Raw genomic sequence first — 15,743 nt, 5'->3', positions numbered from 1 at the left:
GGGAAAGGCACACGGATGTGCGTAGTGTGAACCCACCCTAATAGAGAACACATAGGTAGGAGGCCACAATACTTGGACACAAAACACTCACATGCCGCTTTTTTTTTTTTTTTTTTTTTTTTTTTGCTTTTCTTTCACACAAGTTATAAGCCCAGGGCCATAAGGATTGTGACAGCATGCTGAAAAAAAAATAGAAGCACTGACCTATTGTTGTTGTTCAAATATGCCGTCAAAACTGCCGAGTCATTGGCCACCACATATGGGCACAGTTACAATGGCATGCTGTAGAGTCCTGCCTTAAAGGGGTTGTTCACCCAAAAAAATTCTGGTGGCAGAAAGTGCCAAAGATTTGTAATTCACTTTTAAAAAAAAAAAAATAAAATCTCCAGTCTTCCAGTACTTATCAGCTGCTGTATGCCCTGCAGGAAGTGGTGTATTCTTTCCAGTCTGACACAGTGCTCTCTGCTGCCACCTCTGTCCATGTCAGGAACTGTCCAGAGCAGTAGCAAATCCCCATAGAAAACCTCTTCTGCTCTCCAGACTGGAGAGAATACACCACTTCCTGCAGGACATACAGCAGCTGATAAGTACTGGAAGACTTGAGATGTTGTAATAGAGGTATATTACAAATCTCTGGGGCCAGTTGATTTGAAAGAAAAAAAAATTGGTAAACAACCCCTTTAATCCATTAGAGCTATCACACTAGCATATATAACTTACTACTGTAGTGGTATCACTAGTAATACTGGCTTCAGCAGGTTTTTGCTTTAAATATCCCTGGCAGGAAGTTGTGTAGTCCTTTCATTTTCAGTGTGGTGTTGTACCTCCCCGGCTCCTCCTTCTGGACACAATGCATCATCTGCTATTTTAGGAGGCATGGCAAGATCTTGTCAATCTCCACCCCCTAAATAATAGCTCCGTCATGTGCACATTTATTTATTTTTTCTTTTTATTGGGACATTTAGGAAAGAATGAGGAGGGGTGATTGCAGTATGCTAAACAATGCCACTGGCAGAGGAGCAGACAGGGAATGAATGCAGCAGATGCTAAAGATTAAGTCTGCTATAGTCTGCTATGTACTGAAATATTTGGCAACATATTTGAGACTGACAGGAGTGCTGTAAGGCTATGTTCACACTATGTATAGAGACCTGGCCAGGTCACGGAGCGGCCGGTCTCTGCACGGATCATTCCGGACGGTACTGCAGTACCGGCCGGATGATCTTTCGGCCGCAGGGTTCTGATGCGCGCCCGCATCAGAACTTCCCATAGTGATCAATGTAGCAAGCCGCCGGAGCTTCATTATGTGAACTGACAGAGTTTCCTACGGGCGAAATTCACTAAATTGCGGTCGCAGAAAACTGACATGTCAGTTATTTGCGGCCCCGTACAGGATCCCAGCCGGAGCGCATACGATGTATATACGCCCCGGCCGGGATCCCATAGAACAATAGGTATTGTTCACCCGTACAAAGTACAGCCGTTGTTGCAGATGGCAACAACGGCCGTACTTTTATGTAGTGTGAACATAGCCTAAGAAAGCAATGCATTCTGGGATTTGCAACTTCTCAACCAGGAAGTAGCAAGAGGGCAAAATAGGGGAGAGGATTACATTGCAAAACAAATAATATTTTGGTCATTTCAGACCTGGGACAGACAGGTAAGCACCGCTATATGCTTCTAATCCCGAACCCACAGCCTCATAGATCCGCATAATTCAATGGTTTATAGAAAGTTGCATGGGTTCACGTTCAGCAAAAAATAGGAAAATGGCAGAAAACGTCAATAAAAGCAGCATCACCACATATTGTGTATATATGAGGGGCGGCGCGCACCACTGCACACACTGGCCCCCGGCCTAGGTGCCTCTCTGTAAGTGCAGCGGTCATATGGTTAATCATTACACCCGGCATCACACCGAACTTTGGACGACAACGTGGAAAGATGGGTTCTCCTAGCAGCTGCGATAGCAGGACGCGCTGTACTCCCATCTATCTGCAACTAATGTGCAGCACAGCAGTAGGGGCCAGGTGAGATCTCCAGACAGTGTGTAATACCATGCTCTACATTATTACATTCTGGAGGGAATCACTGTATGGACAAAGTTATTGGGGCACCTACAGGAGCTTTCAGGACATCCCATTCTAGATCTATAGACACTAATATGGAGTCGCTCTCCCGCTCCAGGAATAACAGCTTCCACTCTTCTGGGAAGACTTTCTTGGGGGTGTCCGTTGTGTTAGAGAGAAAAAAAAGTGGCACTAACCTAGAGGTAGCCTTGGTGAGTGCCACGTTGTTTCCTTCTAACACTACTGATAGCATGGAGTGGATGATCTTACATTGAGCACTATTGATTACATGGATAGCCCAATAGTCCATTCTATCAGACTTTTGCCGCTTAAAGCGAATGTACCATCATCAGGTACATCGCTGTTTTTTTTTTGTTTTGTTTTACCTTAAAGGGGAACCATCAGCAGGTAAGACGAATCTAACCTGCCAGTAGCCGCCTAATGCACAAGGTATGTCTCTTCCTCCTCTGTGCCATTCCCATGCAGTTAGTAGCTGAATCCACATCCGGAGCACTGCCCCATCCTGCCTTCTCCATTGATTATCATTAGAAGGAGCGAATCCCATCCCATGGTCGGTGGCTGGTCTTTTCCCGAGCACCAGCCCACCCCGGAGCAGTAGGGGCAGGCCTGTTGCCCTCAGTGTGGAGATGTCCCCTCCCCTCTGTGACGCAGATTTATTATAATTAATGTAGCGTCACAGAGGGGAGGGGTTATCGCTACACTGGGGGGCGGCAGCCAAGTGCTCGGGAAAAGAACGGTGCCGAGCGCAGGAACCAGGTGCCATTTAAAAAAGGCATCCGCACCGGCATCCCCACGGCACTTAAACTATGGTAAAAAAAAAAAAACAGCAATGTACCTGATGGTACATTCGCTTCTAGTAGTGCCAAGGTGTTCTGGTTGAATGTGGACAAATAAATCTAGTGCCATACAAGCCTAGCGTATACAGACAGCATGGCCACTGCTGGGGGACATCAGAGAATACAAAGAGTATCTGAGAGGTCAATCCACGGCCTGGGCCAATGGGTTATATCAGTATTACAAAAATGGCACTCTGCAAAAGGGTAACTTTAACCCTTAGAGGACCGGGCCAATTAAAATTTTTGCGTTTTCGTTTTTCCCTCCTAGTGCTTAAAAGGCCATAGCACTTGCATTTTTTCACCTAGAAACCCACATGAGCCCTTATTTTTTGCGCCACTAATTGTACTTTGCAATGACATGCAGAATTCTTGCATAAAGTACACTGCGAAACCAGGAAAAAACTCAATGTGTGGTGAAATTGAAAAAAACAACAACGCATTTCTTATATTTGGGGGGAATGTGTTTGTACGCCATTCACCCTGGGGTGAAACTTGTTATGCATGTTCCTTAAGTTGTTACCAATACAACAATATGTAACATGTATAACTTTTATTGTATCTGATGGCCTGTAAAAAATTCAAACCATTGTTAACAAATATATGTTCCTTAAAATCACTCAATTCCCAGGCTTATAGCGCTTTTATCCTTTGGTCTATGGGGCTGTGTCAGGTGTAATTTTTTGCGCCATGATGTGTTCTTTCTATCGGTACCTTGATTGCGCATATACGACTTTTTGATCGCTTTTTATTACAATTTTTCTGGATTTGATGTGACCAAAAATGCGCAATTTTGCACTTTGGGATATTTTGCGCTTACGCAGTTTACCGTGCGAGATCAGGAATGTGATTAATTAATAGTTTGGGCGATTACGCATGCGGCGATAGCAAACATGTTTATGTATTTTTTTATTTTATTTATAACATGGGAAAAGGGGGGCGATTCTGACTTTTATTAGGGGAGGGGGCTTTTTATTGATAACACTTTTTTTTTTTACACTACTACTGTAAGCCCCCCTGGGGTTAGGGTTATATCCCCCCGGGTTTAGGGTTATTCCCCCCTGGGGTTAGGGTTATTCCCCCTGGGGGACTTCTAGTATAAGTACTCTGATCTCTCATACAGATCTATGTTGCATAGATATGTAGCATAGATCGATGAGACAGGCACATTGATTTATTAGTGGGCACGGCAATCGGGCGGTGCCCGCCAATAGCCGCGGTCCCGGGCTACAAGTGGCATCCGGGACCGCGGCGGTTCAGAGCGCGGCCCCGCTCTAAACACAAGGAGGGTCACCTAAGGGTTATAGGGTCACTGTCGTGGTTTTTTTTTTTTTTGCAGAAATCATTAGTCCAGGCGATTTTAGGAAACTTTTCAATTGGGTTTATTAGGCAAATATGCCATTATCTGCATTCAAAAAGGCTTTCCCCAGCCCCAGCCACACCCCCCCCCCCTCTCATCTGATTAAAAAAAAAAAAAAAAAGTATAACACAGCGGGACCTGTGTGAAAGCCGGTATTCCGAGGTCAGTGCTGACTTCAGAGGCGATAGCCCAGTGATGCAGCTGTAAATTAACCCCTTGTTGTCCTGTTTTGGTGCCTCATCTACCTCCACCCCTCCCCTCTCCATAGAAAACCATGAAGACTGGGGGGAGAGCTTCAAACTGCTTTTTTGATAAAAATGCTAATAAACCCAATTACAAAGTTTCTTAAAATCGCCTGTACTGTTGATTTCTGTGTCACTTTAAACTAAATAAGAAAAAGTCCCCATCGTCTATGGATGTAATAATGGCGGAGTGCAGATGGCACATACTGAACCTTAGGGGGACTAGAAGTGAGTCTATAAAATATACAGGGCTTAGCAATGTTACTGCTCTATAAATAAGGGATATTAGTATAAGATTATTCCTATAGAGGGACATTGTGGATATTGTATTGCCGGACTGGCAGCAGCTGTGCGCACGTAATGTCCTCCTCTTAGGGTCTTCACCTCCTTTACTTTTTATTTTGTAACCAAAGAGAATTATTTCCCATCTTCCGCCTGCTGGGCTACACTTCTCTTTACTTTGTTTTCCAGAATGCTCAGTATCTCAGAATCGTAGGTTGTACGATCACACATGGGGTCCCACGTCAATTCAGCAGAAGGGAGAAGGACAGGAAAAGTTGCTGGAGGACCCAGCACATCCCAGTTATTTAGTAGGCATAAAGAATAGAAAAATGGGGGGGGGGGGGAATAAAAAATATAATCAAAATGGGATATACAAAATATAAAAAATGTAATGAGGGTGGGAAAAATGCTAAAAGAGTTGTTTTCTCTTTTTTGCAACTCTTGCATTTTTCCCACCCTCATTACATTTTTGATATCTTGTATATCCCATTTTGATTATACTCTTTATTCTTTATTTTCCATGTTTCTATTTTTTTTTTTTAGTTTTTATTCATCTATTTACATACCTTCAATCGCTATTTTTATCTACCAATTGTATGTATTGTGCACAATTTTTATATAATGTTTTTAGTTATTTCTGACAATCTATGCATATAAAACACTTGAACTACAGCAGGTGTTACATGTTACATTCATATCTAACTTGTCTAGAGGACCTTAGCTCTCTATTCTATTCCAGTTCCTGACATGGACAGAGGTGGCAGCAGAGAGCACCCTGTCAGACTGTAATAAAAACTCCACTTCCTGCAGGACATACAGCAGCTGATAAATACTGTAAAAGGTTTTTTTTTTTTGTTTTGTTTTTTAATAGAAGTTATTTACAAGTACTCCAGTGTTTTTTTTTTTGTCATTGATCTACTTGAGCTCAGTGATTGCTGTGTTTTTTTGGGCCCTGAAGAGCTCCTTGCCGATTACTAGTCCTATCACTATGGGCCATATTACACCGACCAATATTCTATGTAAGCAAGCAACGATCTGCGCTCGCTTACAAAGTCTATTACACGGCTCGACTTTTGTGCAGCAAGGGATATCTATCTATTTATAGATACAGTGGTGCCTTGGATTACGAGCATAATTCGTTCTGGGGCCGTGCTTGTGATCAAAATCCACTCTAAAACCAAAGCTAATTTTCCCATAAGAAATCACTTATATGCAGACAATTGGTTTCACACCCCAAAATAATGATTTTATATTCTGAATAACATGTAAAACAAATGAAACAATGAGAAACAGCTCAAGAAGTGATATTATAAGTTACTCTACAGTATAGCGATCAGCATGTGGTATATAATGTATAGTAAGTGCATAACCCTGATAACACAGCAGCAGTTTGTAGATACAGGATGGAACTGCAGATCCCCATAAAGCAGTAGCGTAGTACAACGGGCTAGAATAGAGAAGCAGGGCTGCTGTCAGAGGTCTGTGGGGTCACATGACCACAATGGGGAAGGGGGGGGGGGGGTGTTTAACATGGACCAATCAGGACTGACAGACTGCAGGGAGCATGAAGGAATGAGCAGGGCAGATGTGGGCACATACATGCAGCACTGTCTGTCCAAGGACAGAGGGGTTACAGCTATGGAGAGATTACCTCCACAGTCCTGTCCTCTGATGTAAGCCCCAGCCTGAAATGGATCTGCTATGATTTGGAAGGTGAGGGAGACTTCATGGGTCAGACCATGCCCCTCCTCCTCCTCTCGCATTCCCACCCAGTACAGGGAGCTCTTAAACCAAAACACTCCAAGTTACTCAAACCAAGGTACATTATATATATTATCACACATACACACAGCCAGTACGTCAGACACGCATCAGACACGATCAGCCGACGATCCTTTTCATTGGCTGATCGCTGTCTTTATTACATGGAGCGATAATCTGCCAAATGAGCCCAATTCTGTAGATTATTGCTCCGTGTAATAGAGCTCTATCTCATGAATTTATCCCATGACCTCAGACAAGAGATGAGTGCAACACAACCACGCTTGGGTCCATCCAAACTCGGTTGTGCAGCATTTGATTACCGGAGGCATCAGGAGTTGGATGCAGCCTAAGGCCATGTTCATATGATGTACAGTAAGACACTGGCCGTTTTGTGACCCGGGAGGATCACAGGATGCAGTACAGGCCGGATGATCTTCATTTCTGCAGAATTTGGATGTGTGCGCCCGCATCTGAAGGGCAGCACCCACCGGCTATGAAGGAGAAAAGTCAGTCAGTTTGGATTGGGGCAATCTTTCTGTCTGTGTCTGTTTTTGTGCGTTCTTGCTTAACATTCACAAGCACTGGAAAGAGGAAAAAAAAACAAACCAAAGACGCCTCCTAAAACACAAGTAGAAGAATATGTCTTTATTGTTCATACTCTGGACGGCTAAACAGAACACAACCAGACCAATAAGAGAATGAAATCAGGATAAATTGTAGCAGATTTGATTTTATTTAAAGGGATTGTATAAGACTAAAATAAAAAATAAAACTAAAAAATTGTTTGAACACAAACCGCGCCACTTTATAGGTTGTATTTGGTATTGCAGGGGTCACATGTAAACAGGGCTGAGCTGTAATTCCAAATATCGACCATGGACAAGGGTGGCGCTGTTATTGAGGAAAAAAAAAACCACCACCCTTATTTCATAAACCCCGTTGGCGTGTCCCTTTAAACTGGCACATGACACAGAATTTGCAGCAGTAAGGTTTTTTTTTTTCTTTGCAATGTACACATTGATTAATGCAGCTTTGGTCCCACGTGTTTCATGTTTTACACCAACAGTGCTTTATTTAGAAGCAAAATTCAACACAAATAATTAAAAAAAAAATATATAGCAATAAATAGCTCCGGTTCTGAAGTTTGGAAGAAATTCGATATTCCTAAATCAGTGCAAACAAAAGCATGGCAAAAGAAATATAATACAAAAAAAAAAAAAAACTAAAATATTTATTTTTTTTTTAAAAAGAATCATAAAAAAAATATATTAGACAAAAAAAAAAATCATGACGGCCATCATGACATTTACACTCAGTGCACAATTCCATATAGAAACTTACAGTATACAGTCCTTTCCTCCATAGGCAGAACAAATCCTTATGGGACACGCACAGAAAATGGGATTTTTTTTCTCCTCCCCCAAAATTGAACTTTGTATTTGCTGAAATGTCACATGGACCACAACACGTAAACCGTTATGTAGCACTGACCCGTTGCCGAGCAGCTTGGATATCATATACTGGATATAAAGGACTGTCCCTGTCCTTCATAAAAGTCACAGCAAATATTGTGACAAACGAGGTAGGCTCCATGGGATCCTCAGGGGCGGGGCTTATAACACTTGGAGCTTAATCAAATAAAACAAGAGTGTAATAATAATAAAAATTCCAAATAAAATTACGCTAGCCACTTGCACCAAATGGAGGCAGTAATAAAGGAATTATCCAGAAAAATATGGCGGCTTTCTCCCACAAACAGCACCTCTCCTGTTCTCAGTTTGGGTTCCATTGAAGTAAATGGTGTCGAATTGTAATTTTACACACAAGCTGGGGACACAAGCTGCTGGTCGGGATTTTCGACTTCTGTTTTAACTCTCCATGACGGAGGCGTAAAACACGGCGAATAGGTAGATCTAACAACTTCACAGCATAGTTGCCCTTATGCCGAGGTAAGTTACACCCTGGCTGTGTGGATCTAATACTGGGTTAAATAACCTGTGATATTACATGGTGAAATGTCCTAGGAGAATGACTTGTGTCGGCACTATCACGCACATCATACCCGTTAATAAAAATAGTCCGTTATGTATTGGATCGCCCCAGTTAAAGGGGTTGTGAACAAAAAACCTTTAAATGATACAATGTACTACTAGTAGCCTATCAAGAACCTTCCTGTTATTGTGCACTGTAAATACCCACATTAGCTAAACTACAACTTCTACTAAAGATGGTTTACTATAAGAGGCGATGGCTACACTTAGGGCTAATGCACACGTGCATAGAATTCCATCCGTACACAGACCATGTACTGCGGACTGGAACCTTTATAAAGTTCGCGCTAGTGTACTGACACAGCCGCGCGAATGTGTCAGTACACTAATGCGAACCTTAAAAAGGAATTGGAGCTCCCAACATCATAATTAATCATGAAGCTGGGAGCTCTAGAGGTCCAGTCAGCAGAACACAGTCCGTGCACGGAGGTAATTCTACGGACGTTATTACTAATGCTAAGGTTTGTTTTCATGAAGCGGATGGGCTTTAAGTGTCCCAGTCATTTAAAAAAAACATTTGACTGGTCACGGTTTTAGAGTCAGACCCCCGTCGATCGTTAGAACGAGCAGGGAGAAGCACATGGTAGTGCGCTTTAACCCAAAAATGGTTTTGCTAAATGACAGGGACACCAATGTTGTGCTGTGAGAGGGGCTGACAGAGCTGCTTCCCTGACTGTATGGACACAGAGCTACTCAAATATTTAAAAAAACAGACTCATGGCTATTCTTTGATTCTTTGGGAAGGAAATTTGTTCTGTCTGTAAGCTGCCCATAGCCGATGGTTTTCAATAGGAAGTGAATGGGAGGAAATAAAAGGGTACTGCGGGTAGGAGGCATTTTTTTCAGTATTGCTGGGGAGGGGGTGAATGACAATGACGTCCACTTACCTCTCTAGCTCCAGTCTCCTACCGCTCACACTGGAGACGTGACGTTGGCAGGCCTGCTCAGCCATTCAGCAGCAGAGGCAGGACACCACTACATTCGCAGAGTTGGCCTGCCGACATAAAGTCCCATCTGAGACATGAGTGGTCGGAGACCGAAGGACCAGAGCAGCAGGATGTGGGCCTCAGTGCTGGAGCCAAGGAGGTAGGCGGACATCATTGTTTTCATCCACCCCCTTCCCGGCTATACTATTTATAAAAAAAAAAAAAAAAAAAAAAAAAAAAAGGACCTCCCACCCAGAGTACCCCTTTAAGCAAATGAATAGAGCTTCTGTTCTCATCTTACCATAATCCCCTGCACACCACAATTATTTTACAAGTCGGAAAATCCCTTTAAGATTTTTTTTTATATAGTTTTTAATGTGGTTATAGCTCAGAGTTTCTGACGCTCAGCTCCAAATCCCCTGCACAGCATTTAGATACAAATAGGATGCGATACGCTCTTTAACGCTCCCTACATCATACTCAGAGCTCAAGTGTCAAGATGCTGAGCTGCAGCAGCACACCTCCTCCCACCCCCACCCCTCCCTGCTTGGCTCCTCCCAGGACTCAGCCTTGTACCTCATTCATGCAGGACAAGGAGTGGTGGAGAGAGGAGGCATGCATGCTGCAGCTTAGCAACGACCACTTGACACATAAGCTCTAAATGTGACAAAGTTCACAGATAAATCTATCTTTTAAATCTATGTCAGTCTATGCAGAACGATTATACATATGTATAAGGAAAATTATAGGCAGGTGAGAATAACATGACTGTGCTCTAATGCAACCCTGAAGGCAGATGGGGAAGCATACGCTGGCCTAAATCTTCATGTAACAGGACAAGATGAAGTGATCACAGGAGACTGAGTTCACCACCGTGACTATACTCAGCAGGGTCAGTTATGTGTCCCTTGTCTTAAAGGGGTTTTTCAGGATCAGAAAAACTTCGTTTTTCTTCCAAAAAGACCACCTCATCTGCCCTCAGGTTGTGTGTGGTATTACAAGTTGTGTCCAATCACATCAAAAAGAACTGAACTACAATAGCACACATACCCTGAGGACAAGAGTGTTTTTGAAAGAAATCAGCTATGAGGTTTTTTTTTTTTATCCAGTTTAAACCCTTTAAAAGAGCAGACAGAGTTGTGTAATGACTTCCCAGGCCTTGCGGGAGGCTTTATTACCAGTTAATTTAAAACGATGTATTGTATGTATAATGTTACTGCTGGGTTTTATACAGAATAAGTACCGGCGGCCTCATCCGATTGGATGGCAAGTGGCGTCATTACTGTACTGTTTACCGAGGTTTGGATCACCCAACATAAACACGTTGGGATCAGGATATCTGACTGATGTCTCCGAACCTGCAGCCAACACAAATCAATGGATTTATCTAGAGGAAAGCTCCTCCTGAAATTACAGCCACAGCCATGTGACGGCACGGGGGAAGCCGGCTGCGAGGGCAGATCAATGCCCCTGCAATAAAAGGAAAAAATGTGCAATTGGAAAACTAAGCAAATACTATTGATAATAGGGATAAGGTTATCTGTTGTATCATTTCCCTAATGACATCTGTGTAGAAGGAGAGAAGCCACTGACTTCTGTGTATCACCCCCCATAGAGTCGGAATGGAGCCACCACAGCACCACTGTGGGTGAGATGGGATCCCTCATTAACGTGTCTGCGGGGTCCTAGCACCTATGCAGAGGATAAGGGGCAGATCTGTGCCCGGAACCCCCTTTAAAGGGTACAACTCTGCCTACTGTGTATCAACTAAAACCACCTACAGATGTAGTCATTGGGATCGGATTGTGGAAATCAAATATTGCAGAAATGTGGGAAAAACTGCCCTATACCCAAATAAGGGACTAGATAAATGGTGTTTTTCAGATTATTAATATTTGTCATTTATCCTTTAAGTCACATAAAATTTTTTGCATGTCAAAAGTTTTAATTGGTTGGTTCTGGGAGCAGGAACCCCCACCAAATGCTCTCCCGATCCCGCTCAAAGATGAACACTATAGTAAGTCTATGGAGTCTTGTGCAGCAAGACAGGAAGAGAAGCACTTAGCGGAGGACTTCTCTCACTTCATTCTGGTAATCGGAGTGTGAACCATCTGACCCCGATCGATTAACGCTTTTGACACGTCAAAAAGTGACAGGTGGGGGCTCGACTCCTGACATTGTGTCCAATCAGCTGACTGTAGCAGCTTTGGGGCTAGGCCAGGCACTAGAGCCTTTTTATTACAAAGCACAGCTTCCAAAAAGCGTAGAAGGCTGTATCCGATACTGCAGCTTAGACCTGTTCAATGAAATGGAAGCTGCAGTGCCAAACACAGCCACTACAATACGTGTGGCGCTGTAATGGGTAAACAATGCAAAAGCCCATGGAAAAAGAGCTGTGCTGCTTCTACAAGACGGCAACCATGTTTTTCTAATCCACAGGTGTGAACTTCAGGCCCTCTAGCCGTTACAAAACTACAATTCCCAGCTTTAGCTGTCCAGGCATGATGGGAATTGTAGTTTTGCAACAGCTGGAGGGCCTGAGTTTTACACCCCTGTTCTTATCCATCTCCTGCAACAAGGAAAGGTACATGGAGAAGCACTTAGCTGTGCGCTTCCAGATTTTGGTGTGACCATGATGTTTAGTGCTTCTGACACCTTTGCAAATATGTCTAGTGCATTGTGCGTAGCACGTGGAATAAAAACACATCTGCAATTGGTTTTTAAAGAAAAAAAAATAATAAAATCCATCCCCCATTTGAGTTCTGCAGCTTGCATGTATTCCAGCACTGTAAGCTGCTGGATGCTTCTCACTTAGAACGCTTTGCTCATCTTTTCACCTGAACACTGACATTAGATCTGAGCTTAGACGTGTGTTCAGGAGAAGGCAGGAGCGGCTAGAGACTAAGCCGATAAGCAGCTGCCAGTGTACAGTAATGGATACAAGCTGCAGAAACAAACCTAAAAAAAAAAATAAAATTAAAACCACTGTAGAATTTTTTTTATTTCACATAGTACCCGCAACGCAGTAAAATTACATGTAAGGCGTCCACAGCCCAAGCCCTGCTACAGTCAGCCTCTCTCCGTGTCCATAACTAGACACAGTCTGACAGTACAGTAAATAGAGATGGACAACCTGTCAAGGACTTCTATTGGGTTGTGTCCCTGCAGGCATCCTTATGCTATATTTAGTCAGCAACGTCTGACTAATGGATTTTACAGCCTTGGATTTTTTTCTCCCCTTCCTTCTTTTTATCAGTTGTCTAGAATAAAAAGTCTTTTTTTTATAATACTGAGCTAAAGGGGGGGGAGGGTGTAACTTTCCTTTTATCACCGGCACTATGCAATTCTTCACTTCACCTGCGGTGGCGCTGCAGGAAAAGGGAATACTTACTGTCAGATTCCACAAATGATCACGGACGATCACCAGCTTCTAATGAAAAAGGGATTGCAAGAAATGGACGACCCCTTGAAGCATTGAGAACTATAGCTGACCCTATGTACCAGTGCAAGGGCAAATATTTCCTCATTTCTCTTTATTCCTGTATTTTACCTGACTAATACTCCAGCCACATGTACAGCCATTACCCATCATCCCGCTCCCCCACGGACAAAAAATATTGCTGAACCAAGCGCTTTAAATGTGCAGCGGCATCACAAATACTGCAAAGAACAGACCGTCACGTGAAATCACAAATCTGCAAACCATTCGCTTTCTATTTTTTCAGCCATTAAATGCTTTACCTGTAAAACCATAAAACCAGATACTTTTTTTTTTTTCTAGTCGAATAACATATTCCAAATCCTCTGCCGTCTTGTTTGGCATCCTTATTATACTTTTAATGGAAGATTTTTTTTTTATATCAACGTACAAAACAATTCCCACCCTATGGGGTTAAACTGGCAGCAACAAAGAAAAAATTAAAAATTCTCAGAGTGCAAGAACATGTGGGGTTTAAAATAATAAGGAAAAAAAACTGATGTCAGATAGAAGAAGAAAGGTTCTTGTACATGGACTATGATTTTATACTGATGACATCACAATGATGACATAGAGAGGAGGACAATCTAAAGTGCGCCCAGAATTCTGGTATTAACACGAAAATACTTCCCTTTATAGCATACTGTAGATGGGCGTCCTACAACCTGTAGCAAAACTACTATCCCCGGCATGATGGGAGTTGTTTTGCTAAGGCTGGAGAGCCTCAGGTTGCAAAATATTGCTGTACATGAATATGTCCAATGTGACTGAGTTGGATTTGCAATATAGCAATGGGTAACACGTTACATAAAACAGTATGGCTTCAACTTCATCCCCGTCATCCTACACATAGATGGCCAACACAAAGAACCTAAAAAATAGAAGACCATCTGGTCCGTGTGGTACGCAGACAGCCTTACCCCTCATGTGAACCCCCCCCACTTCTAAGGAATGGTCGTTCATCATCGGCCGATTCTGCAGACGTCAGCCTCCGGAACAACCGTCCATAGCGGCAGATTTCTATGTATCTGTGGTCAGTGTTAGACTGGAGTTTACTAGCTCCATAGGCAGCCTATAGCTCATCAGTGTCTCTCCAAAACTACGCTTGGGCATGGCTACGCCATAAAAATTCAGCTCTACGGGCCTCCACGTGGCATTTTTGTTAAGCCATTACGATAGTGGAGTAAAACGACGTCTGGACACTGTGCCATGACACTGGCCTGCGACATGAAAGACATCAGCACAGTGTAGAAATCGAGCTGACACAGCTTCCCCCCTAGATCCAGGGGATTGAAAGAAAGAAGATTGGTCACATATGGTTAGAGTCACCCCTGGATTGGCAAAAAACCACAATGCACATCTCCCAGCCACTGTCAGATACACAGGCCGCGCCGTGGGAAAACACAACGGGGACGCTAATGAAACGAGACATTTCAGCTGACAGACTCTCTTGACAAAACTATCAGATGTGTATCTAAAAAAAAAAATAAAATAAAATAATTCAGCACTTATCGAGAACAGAGAGAGTTCACAGAGTTTATAACTGTGTCGTAAAAAGTGCAATTGAGGGAAAGAAGAAAAAATTGATAAAATCCACATACAAAAAAATGGTGCAAACAAAACTTTACAGGTGAACAGACACTTCTCCAAAAGGGATGACGAGTAAACCAGGCGGTAAACGTAAAACGGTCATCTCAATCTCCGTCAGGTTGGAGGCCATGAAGGACGCGGACAAGAGGTTTTATGGAGACTGTTGGTCAGGACGTGATGCGTCCCTTGGGGGGGGGGTCGGGGACGAGAGCAAAATCGTGACAATGCGTTTCACAGTCTTCTTTTGTTTGTTTTGGGGGGGCGCCACTGAGCACTCGCTGTTCCACCTCGACGCATCCATCGTGAACAACCGTTCCTCACTGAAATAGACCGAGAAGGACTTCTGTCCCATTGCTAAAAATACATTAGCAAGTCACGGACATGGATCCATTATACCATGAGTCTAAAACAGCCCCAGGCGGAGCTTGAATTGAAGAGAAAAAAAAATTATATATATAAAAAAAAGTCAGCTATTTTCTTGACTGTGGTGTCATTCACATTCACACAGATAACATGATGCTCTTACGTAAGAGCTTGAAATTTTTCCTACATGTAAAGTCCTCAGGTCCCAATGAGATTTTAAAATAGGCATTGATAAAAATAGTGAAGGACGCAGTACCACATGTACCCTGACAAAAACGCCAGCGACTGTACAAGGAAGAGCCAGACGTTGTTTAGGGTCATCGCTCGCGGCACGGCTTTCTTCTGTCCCGGCAGGGGAGGGAATGCACCTGGATAAGAGAAGGAAGGAAGTCTGGTGAGGTGATCATAAGACTATACATGGGGAGATTTATCAAGCTGTCACATAGTAAGAGTCTACTGTATAGATGATAAATGTACATGCGCTGGGACCATCGCCAAGAATGGGGGGGGATTCTATATGTTCTATCAATCACAGCCGTTGTTGCAAATTGCTACACCGGCCGTGATTAGTTGAAAATGTACATTGCGTTAAAGTCAATGGAATCACGGCCTGAGTGTATACACTCCGACCAGGATTCCAATTGGCCGCAGGAAAAACTGACATGTCTGTTTATTGAATAGCGGCCAAACACCACTAACAGTTCACGCACAGCTCTGACTGCACGCTCCGTTGTGAATTGGGATGGGGGCGCGCACGAATGCGC

The 15,743-nt window shown here is 43.1% G+C and overlaps 1 protein-coding gene across 2 annotated transcripts in view; it reads right to left on the bottom strand.

Annotated features, from left to right (window-relative positions):
• Positions 1 to 7,281: 7,281 nt before the first annotated feature.
• The window catches only part of LPGAT1 (lysophosphatidylglycerol acyltransferase 1), a 78,663-nt gene continuing 70,201 nt past the window's right edge, over positions 7,282 to 15,743 (bottom strand). For both annotated transcript variants that reach the window (XM_069955196.1, XM_069955197.1), the window contains exon 8: positions 7,282 to 15,347. In XM_069955196.1, the coding sequence (XP_069811297.1) occupies positions 15,196 to 15,347 (152 nt within the window). In that variant the 3' untranslated portion in view covers positions 7,282 to 15,195. The remainder of the gene's footprint in view (positions 15,348 to 15,743) is intronic.

Source organism: Dendropsophus ebraccatus, chromosome 15 (genome assembly GCF_027789765.1).
Source record: "Dendropsophus ebraccatus isolate aDenEbr1 chromosome 15, aDenEbr1.pat, whole genome shotgun sequence".
Taxonomy (NCBI): Eukaryota; Metazoa; Chordata; class Amphibia; order Anura; family Hylidae; genus Dendropsophus; species Dendropsophus ebraccatus.
The sequence above is the reverse complement of the archived record's forward strand: the minus strand, read 5'-3'. Positions and strand labels throughout refer to the sequence as shown.